Raw genomic sequence first — 10856 nt, forward strand, 5'->3', positions numbered from 1 at the left:
AAAAAAAAAAAAAAAAAAAAAAAAGAATACAAGAAAGCTCCTCGCCACACAGCCGCACGCTGCACTTGTGTCTGTGCGTCCCACGTGACAATGCCTATATTCACACAAAAGCCAGTGTCTCCCATTAAAAAGGACTTTTAAAATAGTTAACCTCTCTTCTTCTAACACCCCTCTGGTCAGTGTGTGTGGGAGAATTAAGGGCAAAAGAGGGAACAGAACTTCTCCAGTATTGTTCTGAATACCGGTTGGCGAATAATTCAATGACATTGTTTACAGTTGGCTTCCTCCAGGGCCTTCTGAGCTGAGATGTGACTATGGTACTCAGTTCCCCACAAATTATATTACTGTAACTGTCCTGTAGGAGCAATGATGTTCTAAGACACCTGGGCCCCTCCCTTTGGCTATCAGACTGCTGAAACAAAAGACCCCATGGAATTGGAATTTCTGTAAGAACCTCATGATGGCGAAGGGGGGTGGGGGGAGGTAAGGCTGACGCTGGTGCCAGCCAGAGGAGAAGCTTGTCTCCAGGAAAGAGAGTTCGCATTTCTCTGTGTCCCAGAGTTCTTCCCTTGGCTCTGGTCCCTCCTTTGCTGAGTTCTGTAATTTGAACATCCTCTTTTCTATGCCGGTGTATAACACATATGTTTTTTGTGTGTTCATAACACATTTCTGTGCACAGCTTCAAGAGAACCAATCTAACATTCAAACTGCACTAAAAGGAGAAATAGAAACTACATAAAATATGATGCCAAATTATAAAAAGCTCTTGAGATGACTCTGCCAAAAGGAAAAGAGAAAGTCAGTCACGAACTTGGAGGATGTGAAAACCTCTCGCGATTAAGCCAAGAGCAAAAACCAATGTAAGTTGCTGTCAATTTATCTACAGCTGAGTTCCTGAAAAGTTCAGTATAGGTTAAAACTGTGAGGGAAAGTTTTGCACATCAACCTTGTTTTGGGTTTAGACACTGGATAGGCCTTTCACCTACGGAGGTCGTTAAACAACTGAATGGGTCAATCTTTCCCCATGTGTGACTGTTCCATGTGTCCCCCACCTCCCACAGTCCCGACCTGAGATCCAAATCTTCCCTTCACTTCCCCCAAACATCCTCCAGGGGGCAGTGCTGTCCTCAGTGAGAATCTTCTTCAGCTCAAGGTCCCCCCCCCCTCAAGATGGCAATCCCCCCCCCCAGCCCCGCCTGCTCAGACCTTGTGCTTATCACAGTCACCCTCTTCCTTTTGCTCCATAATTCAAGAACGTGAGCACCTGAGTGAGGAGAGTGAGCCAACTGTACCAAACGATGGGATTCAAGGTACTTGGATGAAGCCATGGACACCCGAAAGGGACCAAAGAATTCTACTGGGGCTCATGTCACACATGAAAGATGTTTAATACCCTTGTCAACCCTTCCGAATCACAGGGTTCAGGGTCAGAGGGAACAAGTGGAAAAGCAGGGTAGGGACAAGACCAGAAGAGGAGAGCTGGGGAAACCTTATCAGCAAAAAGGCTGCCGCATCAGACCTTGGCCCAAGGTAGGTTTTGATTGTTTGTAGTCAAGCCTCTGTTACAAAATTGGATAATTTATTTAATCCTAATTCTTATTTGAAAAGGATTTTGTGTGTGTGTGTGTGTGTGTGTGTGTGTGTGTGTGTGTGGTGTTGTGTAGGTACCCTCAGAAGCCAGGAGAGGGCATCATATCCTCTAGAGTTGGAGTTACAGGCCATTGTGAATCACCTTGTGGGTACTGGGACCTGGGGTCTGGTCCTCTGGAAGGGCAACAAAGCCATTTTTCCAACTCCATTTCTTTATAGATAAATCAAGGTGGAGATTGCATGCCACTGTTAGAATGATTAGAGCTTTTCCTGTCTCCCTCCTTCCGTCTGTCTGTCTGTCTGTCTGTCTCTCTCTCTCACAGGCAGGTAGACATGAAAGTTATTTAATGTTGGCTCTCATAATTACTTTTTAAAGTCTTGGAAGTATTTCTGTTTAGAGTATTTGCGATTTGGAATGCAAGTTGACCCATAAATGAAGGATAAGTTGGCTATAAATGAAGCAAGATAAGAAGCTAATTTGCTCTTTGGATAGTCTCTGTCTCAATTCCCACTTAAAACATTGTACTAAAAAGTCAAAAGATGTATAACACATTTTCTTACATTTGAAAAATGCTCATTTTCAAGATCCCCAAATAGTTTCAGAGCAAGGTCTTGTTAGATTTCTTAAAGGGAAATGCCTACTAAGTTCAGTCAACTTTAAATTGCACACATGGACAATGAGAGTCCAAATTCCAAGGTTCCGGGGTTTGTCCTGAGATTCGGTCCTGGATCTGTCAATATTTCCATCACTTTATACAGGAGCTCAAGCAAATTGGTTTTTGGGCGCACATTTGGAAAATCAGCAGAATGTGAAGAAAAACATCAGTTGGGCTCAAATCTTACACACATAGCTCATCCCCCCCACCCCCCACCCCCCCAGGAGAAACCACTAACTTAAAGCTATCCAGTCAAGGGCGGGAGAGTGTGAGAGAGTATTGTAAGCTCACTCTCTGCCCTGTGGGAGCAAGAATCTAAGCCAATTCTGGGGAGATTTCTGGGCACCTGAGAAGGCACACAGGCTCTAGCCGACCTGTGGAAGTAAGTTCCTGGAGAAATAAACAAGAGAAAGAAACTCCTCCTTATGCTTCAACCACAGCGAAAAGCCACTGCGATGATATCATAAGCAGTGTTTTAGAGGTTTCTCCCCTTAATATACATTTTTGAGAAATTATAAACCAATATAATAGATTAAATTTTTGTATTACTTTTGAAACTTGTGTACAGTCCACGCATGCCACAGTACATAAGTGGAAATCAAAAGACAACTTACGGAAGGTGGTTCTCTCCTTCCGCCACGTGAGTCCCAGGAATCAAACTGTCGGGTCAGGCTTGGCAGTAAGCACAGTTATGGGTCAAACTATCTCACGGGCCCAACACATTATCTTTAAAAAGGCACAGAGAAAAAGGCTGTGTGTGGTGCCTTGCAAATGTAACCCCATCTGTGTAGGCAGAGACAGGAGGATTCCCGGGCTCATTGCCAGCTAGTCTTGCCAAATAATGGTGAGCTCCAACTTCAGTGAAAGACCCTGTCTCAAACATAAGGTGAAAAGCAATAGAGGAAGACACTCAGTGTTCCCCTCTGGCCTCTGTATGCACTCACACATGCACGTGTACACTCATACATGCACGTGTATACACACACACACACACACACACACACACACACACACCCCGATTCAAACTCAAGTTTGCTACTCTTCCAAACACATCCCTCCCTTCTCTTTAGAGGAGCATCTTGCCATAGCTGGCAATGGTCAGAGGGTATTGAGTTTATTTGCAAATCTTTCCTGTTATGTGCAGTGCTGCGGTGAACATCCTCATGGCTAAGAAGAGCAATGTTTGAGCATAGGCTTCAGAACCATGATGTCCAAATTTGACTTCTAGATCCTTAACTTTGTAACTAGTCTCACAACTCCATTACTGTGATAGCTGAGGTAGGACCACGAGATTAGGTAGATTCTATAGTAAGTTCAAGGCCAACCTGAGCTACTTTTAAAACCCTGTTTTACTGGGTGGTGTTGGTGTTGGTGTTGGTGCACATCTTTAATCCTAGCACACAAGAGGCAGAGGCACCCAGATCTCTGTGAGTTTAAAGCCAGCCTGGTCTACAGAGTGAGTTCTAGCCCACCCAAGACTACAGAGAAACACTGTCTCAAAACAAAACAACCAAAACCCCTGTTTTAAGATGGGCTTGGTGGTGGTGGCACATGCTTTTAATTCCAGAACTTGGGAGGCAGAGGCAGGAGAATCTCTGTGAGTTCAAGGCCAGCCTGACACAGTGAGTTTTGTTCCAGGACAGCCAGGACTACCCAGGACAGACAGTGAGACCCTGTCTCAAAAAAGCAAACAAAACAAACAAATGAAAAACAAACAAGGGGCTGGAGAGATGGCTCAGTGGTTAAGAGCACTGACTGCTCTTCCAGAGGTCCTGAGTTCAAATCCCAGCAACCACATGGTGGCTCACAATGACCTGTAATGAGATCTGGTGCCCTCTTCCCGGGTGTCTGAAGACACCTACAGTGAACAAGCAGGGCCGGTGTAAGAAGAAAAAGTGTCTGAAGACAGCTACAGTATACTTACATATAATAAAGAAATAAATCTTAAAAAAAGAAAGAAAAATAAACAAAACAAAACAAAACAAACTCCAAAGCCAAAACCTTATTTCAGAAAAACAAAAACAAAACAACCCCCCCCCCCAAAAAAAAAAAAAACCTCACCAAGCAATAGTCCTAAACTGGTTTAGTAAGATGCATATGGCCAAGGCTGAGAAATTAATTATAAATACATTTGTATCTGAAGGAGAATACCTGATAGCAAGGGACAGATGAGACATGTCTGTTTGCTCAACAAATTATGCAATTCATGAACACACATACACCCCACAGACAGTGAGTACTGTACCCTGGTACACTTGGTACCACTTTTCTCGTTTTTCACCTAAGATTTTTCTACACCATGTCAACAAGTTTCAAGGATGCCTTCAAAGCTTAGAGTCAAACTTGGCTCATCTACTACGTCCGAATCTAGGTAAAAAGTGTATATGTGCTCAAATGTATGCGTTTCAACTTTCTTTTTAAATAAAAGTTCAGGGCTGGAAAGACAGCTCACTGGTTAAGAGCACTGGCTGCTTCTCTAGAGGACCCACATTAAGTTCTCAGCTCCCACATGGAAGCTGCTATTGTTAGAACCTCAGTTCCAGGGGATATGATGCCCTCTTTGGATTCTGTAGGCAAAGCATGCATGTATACTAATACATACATGCAGGCAAAATACACATAGAACAAAATTAATCTTTTTTTTAAAAAAAAATCCACAATTATAATAGAAGTATGTAAGATATGTAAGATATTTATCAATGGATTTATATCATCATTTATAACAGAATTAGAAAGTATTCCAATGTCCCAACACGGGGAATAACTAACAAAACACACATAATCAGAGTATAAAATCAAGAGAATTCATCAGCAGTCGGAAATCATATTTCCTAAACATAAATGATAAAATAGTGTGCAGTGGGGCAGGAAGTAGAATTCATAACCGCAGTAATGGAAACACGATGGGGACTCACAGGACCCAAGGTGCACTGGTGCACTTGCCCAATAAGCCATTATTTCCTCATCTGGGTGAGGCTGCCCATATTAACAGCAGTGAAAAGTCAATAAAGACAAACAGGGTAAACCCCATGTGCTAAGTACACACACCTCACACCGGAGAGCAAATGTCTGGGGAAAAGAGTGCCATCAAGAATCACCACGCCTCAGTTATCACACTAAAATGCAGGGATACCTTGGCAACCGGGTGCCAATCACAGGTGTACAGTTTGACCTAATGGTAGATTTGGAATTTTTTTCCCCCTAATCCAAGTAATTACTTAGAGATGCATACGCAGCATAATTATCTGGCTGCTGGTGCCAGCGTTTATTCCTTCCATCACAGTCCCTTCATCCTTTAACCACTGAAGCACACACAAGGTTAGAGACAAAGGTCAAGTAAGTCTGTTGGCTTTCACTCTTCCCGAGGCTTGAGTTCAGGTGAGTAGGCAGCTCGCATGCGGAGAGTCTCCTACATCTGTCATAAGAACCTTGTGTTTGAAAACACAGAAGCACACAAGTCGTGTGGTACTTGTACTAACAGTATCCCATCACCTTGGTAGTTACAAAATGATCGAACAATAACAGCAAGTTAGTTGTGATGTACATTTCTTTTATATTAATTAGTATTCTTAGACCTTCTTTTTTTGTTTGTTTGTTTGTTTTCGAGACAGGGTTTCTCTGTGTAGCCCTAGCTGTTCTAGAACTCACTCTGTAGACCAGGCTGGCCTCGAACTCAGAAATCCACCTGCCTCTGCCTCCCAAGTGCTGGGATTAAAGGCAGGCACCACCACTGCCTGGCTTCTTAGATCTTTTAAATTTGTTCAACTCTAGCCCTTGGATAAATTAATTTTAAGAGATTCAATCTATATGCTGATTCAAGATATAGTTTTTCACATAACTAACTTTCATAGTTGGGATTTGTGGAGATCAGATGATTTCAGATTCTTTCTTTCTTTCTTTTTTAAAAATTTATTCATTTATTCATTTTATGTATATGAGTTCAGACACACCAGAAGAGGGCATCAGATCCCATTACAGATGGTTGTGAGCCACCATGTGGTTGCTGGGAATTGAACTCAGGACCTCTGGAAGAGCAGTCAGTGGTCTTAACCGCTGAGCCATCTCTCAGGCCCTCAGATTATTTCTGACACCAACTCTGGCAATGCTACTTCAAAAATAAAGCATCTATTACACAGTCCAAGAGGTTTTTATTGCATTTTAATATTTCTCTGTAATACAAGAACCATGATATTAACAGTTATGAGAAGTGACTGGTTACTTAGTAATGTGGTTATGAGACTTCCAGTGGAGTCAAAAGATCAGTGCTAAACTGCAGATCAGAATTTTTGAACACAACTTCCACAGCTGAGCCAAACTGCATGAACTTTAAGGGCTCTTTTATGCCAGGTATTAAGTTTTCTGGTAACCACTTTTGTGAGAATCAGTGTAGTAACAAAAGATGAGGAAATGATGCTAGCCGCTAAATTTATTTGCCCCACCCAACACAATCAGGTGCCAGTCCTGGCTAAGACTTCAACCTCTATGGCTAGCAGGTTAGGTTAACAATACAATGTTTGCAGAACACACATGAGGTCCTGAGTTTTATCTCCCGGAGCTAGTCTAGCTAGATGGATGGATAGAATCATCATCTAGGTAACTCGACCAAAATCCTTAATTTCTTTGATCCCACCTACTCCCTCCACTAAGAATATATAGTTTCAAAATTAAAGCAGACTAAGTGATACATTTGCAAATGCTAAGGAGATTATTCTTTGAGACTTACTACCAAGCAGGTGTATCCTTCAAAAACAGCCTTTAGATATAGACCCGCATTTCCTCATAACTTTAAGCTATAGGGTTAATCATACATGTGTAGAACTCCACAAAAGTATGGCACTGTCTAGTTTTTAAATGCCCCGAGGAAGACATAGTTAACAATCACAATCAGTATGCAAGGAAGCCAACAAAAAGGGAAACTGAAGATGTTTACCCTGAAAAGGAACTAAGATACACCTCTCAGATAATTACTTCCCGATTCCCAAAGGCAATAAAACAGAGGACTAAGCGACACTCTCTGTAGAGAAACTGCAATATATATATACCTTACCGCTCTCCTGATGTAACAAAATTGAAAAAAACAAAACAAAACCAAAAACAAACAAACAAAACCCAACAAACAACAACAAACAAAAGTAGAAAACCACTGACTGGGCAAGGTGTGATTTACCTGCGTGGAGCGCGTTCGGAGAGCCTCACCAACAGTGGACCAGACGGCTGTACTTCAACTTTTGAATGCGGGTTGAGGGTTAGGGACGTGCGCAGGAGGCCACCTACCTCTCACAGATTTCCCGATGCTGTGCAAGTGCGTGATAGAACTGTAGTTCTGAGCCACGCTCTTTAGGAACGCCTCCATCCCTTCCTGGTGGTGGTATCTGAAATCCAGGGCGGCCACCACGGGCAGCAGAAGCCCCAGCCACAGGCGCGCGCGGTCCATGTCCTAGAGATGGAGGAGAAGAAGTGAGCAGCTGGGTCCGCCCCGGAGAAGCGCGGGCATCGCCAGCCCCGAGTCCTCTCCGCCCTCGGGGACACCTGAACTCCACACTCCCTCCTCGGAGCAGCCAGGTGAAAGTGGTCCCACCGGAGTCCCGCAGCCCGCCCGAGTCCCCGCAGCAGCACCCTTCCGCAAGTCTCACCAGTACCAGGCGCGCGTCTCCGCCCGCCGGCGAGCGCCGGGCGCTCCGGGGAGTTATAGCCCGGACAGGGGGGGCGGGCCCCGGCGACACGCCCACCGACACGCCCTCTCCGCGCCGCTCCCGCCCCATGGGGCGGGGTCTCCGCCCTAGCTCCCAGGACAACGTGCCCCGCAGGGTATTGAGGACAGCAAGCGAGCCTGGTGGGCGGTGGGGCGTGACCTGTCGGAGTCCGTGTTGGACGTGGGGCCTGCCCTCCGCCACCGCGGTCCCGGGAACGCTGCGCAGACGGTGCCCACGGTGGGCGGTGGGCGGGCCACCTGGAGTCCAAGCTGGGCCAGGCTTTCAGCCCTGTGCTGCTACTGGGGAAGCCAGGGAGCTTTCAAGAGAGAACGTGCCTGTGAACTTTACGTGCCGAGTGTGCGGTACAGGAACATGTCCAACAAAAGTGTCTAGCAGATAGCATTTGACTGAATCAGAGTTAAGTGTGTGACCAACTCGCAGGACAAAAGCAGAGCTGCTGTCGTCGCTGCTCCGTGGTCCTCAGGCCAGTTCCGGTGCTTCTGCCTAAAATTCTGTTTTCTGGGTGGAGGGGGTGGGCTGTGTTTGCCTTAAAGAGAACACAGATCGTGACTGGTGAGAAGTGGAAGGTTCGTGACAAGGGGCCATCATGTTCTAAAGGGCACCACACGCACAGTCTTTCTGTCCCATAGGTTTACATACACTGTTAAATACCGGCTCCTGCAAGGATCTGGTGCAAACAAACTCGGAAAACTACCGATTTGTTATAACACATCTTGAACAGATTTTTAAAATAGTGACGACAGGGACCATCCCAAATTGAGGGGATGGGATTTCCTTCCCAGTGCACAGAAGGAAAAGGATTTTCTTAAAAGGGTCCTTGAGGGTAGGAGAGATTGCTGAGAGGATAAAGACTCTTGGGCTGCTAATCTGGCTACCGGAATTGCAGTCTCAGAAGCCATCTAAAGGTAGAAGGAGAGACCGGACTCCACAGAGTTGTCCTCTGACCTCCACAGGCACAATGTGGTCCTTCCTACACCGCCCCCCCCCCACCGTATACATACATACATACGACTAATAAAAGAATTAATGTTTTAAAGCAGCGGTTCTCAGGCTGTGGGTCGAGACCCCCTGAGGACCAACAGACTTTCACAGGGGTCGCATATCCTGAATAACAGATATTTACTTTGCGTTTCATAACAGTAACAAAATTACAATGAAGTCACAACGAAATGGTTTTATGGTTGGGGTGGGGGTCAGCACAACATAAGGAAATGTATTAAAGGGTTGTAGCATTAAGAAAGTTGAGAACCACTGTTTTAGTGATTTAAGGGGGGGAAGGGCAGAGTGGAGAACCTGGGGTGAAGGACTGCCTGTCCTCTCTTACAAATACAGATGGTGTAAGGTTATGGGTTCTGAAGGATCTTCAAGGTCTCCTGTGACTTCAGGCAGTAAGTCCTTCCTCTGACCCCTGGGCTATGTGAATTCACTGTGCTGAGGTGTTCTGAGAACTCTGTAAAATGGCAGTCAATCTAACACCTTGAATAAGGTTGGTAGGCACATCGTTAGAGTCATGAGGTGTTTATTAAATAAACCCAACTTAATGAATACATCTTTAAGGAGAATTTTCTGAAGATTGGGAAACCTTAATACATGCTTGCATTTTCGGACGTAGCTGTTGCTGTGCTAAATGTACTGCCACCACAGGCTTGGGAGATCTTTTCTGTCCCCTGATCATGGGTGGACAGAGCTGAAAGGAAAGGAGAGGGATGTGGCTTGGGGGGCAGCCACCGAGTTTATGCAGTTATTATGTGGGACAGGAAGGAGGTGAGCAAAATGAAGAATTGTCTCACTAGAGATCACAGACTGCTGCAGAAGTAAACGGAAGGGAGGGTCACTTCCTGGAGTGCAGCCGCACTTCTTAACCTGTTGTCCATGAACAACCCTTTCACAGGGGTCTCCTATCAGATATTTGCATTACGTTTCACAATGGTAGCAAAATTACAGTTAGGAAGTAGCAATGAAATAGTTTTATGGGTGGGGGTCACCACAACGTGAGGAACTGTATTAAAGGGTCACAGCATTGAGAAGATTGAGGGCCACTGCTGTAGTGAGTGGCTCTGTGGCTGGAGACGGGGAGATGGTGGCTTTGTCAGTGCTGAGATGGATTGCCCACCGGATTCCGAGAAAACGAAGGGGTGAGAAAAAGTTGCACTTGCTGCTCTGGAGGTTGGCATGTGGCAAGAAGGACTGAGTAGGGAATCAGAGGGCTGGGGTCCTGAAGGTTTAGCACTAGTGACCTTAAGTGTGATCTAAGGACAGTGATGTCACCTGGAGCGTGCAAAAATTCTGTCTCTCTTGTCCCATTGCAAGCCTTAACAGAGTTCCAGAGATCCGTCCTACATTCCGGTGTGAGATGCGCTGCTGGAGAGAGAGAGAGAAGAGAGGAAGAGAGGAAGAGAGGAAGAGAAGAAGAGAGGAAGAGAGGAAGAGAGGAAGAGAGGAAGAGAGGAAGAGAGGAAGAGAGAGGAAGAGAGGAAGAGAGAGGAAGAGAGAAAGAGAGAGGAAGAGAGAAAGAGAGAGGAAGAAAGAAAGAGAGAGGAAGAGAGGAAGAGAGAAAGAGAGAGGAAGAGAGAAAGAGAGAGGAAGAGAGGAAGAGAGGAAGAGAGGAAGAGAGAGGAAGAGAGAGAAAGAGAGAGGAAGAGAGAGGAAGGGAGAGGAAGAGAGGAAGAGAGGAAGAGAGAAAGAGAGGAAGAGAGGAAGAGAGAAAGAGAGGAGAGAGGAAGACAGGGAGAGAGAAGATTGCAGAAGAATAAACAGCTGGATAGAAGGGGAAAAACTCTCAGATTTATGGTTTCAGAGGCAACTTTTCTCCCCCCTATCTATCTATCTATCTATCTATCTATCTATCTATCTATCTATCTATTCACTTTACATCCCAATTGCAGCCCCCTCCCTC

At 45.2% G+C, this 10856-nt stretch overlaps 1 protein-coding gene across 1 annotated transcript in view; it reads right to left on the reverse strand.

Moving 5' to 3' along the window:
* The window catches only part of Cpm (carboxypeptidase M), a 58934-nt gene extending 51018 nt beyond the window's left edge, over positions 1–7916 (reverse strand). The window contains exons 1-2 of the mRNA XM_021205378.1: positions 7880–7916; positions 7521–7683 (exon numbers count right to left, since the gene is read on the reverse strand). Of these exons, the coding sequence (XP_021061037.1) occupies positions 7521–7680 (160 nt within the window). The 5' untranslated portion in view covers positions 7681–7683; positions 7880–7916. The remainder of the gene's footprint in view (positions 1–7520; positions 7684–7879) is intronic.
* Positions 7917–10856: the final 2940 nt, after the last annotated feature.

The sequence above is a fragment of the Mus pahari genome, chromosome 9 (genome assembly GCF_900095145.1).
Source record: "Mus pahari chromosome 9, PAHARI_EIJ_v1.1, whole genome shotgun sequence".
NCBI lineage: Eukaryota > Metazoa > Chordata > Mammalia > Rodentia > Muridae > Mus > Mus pahari.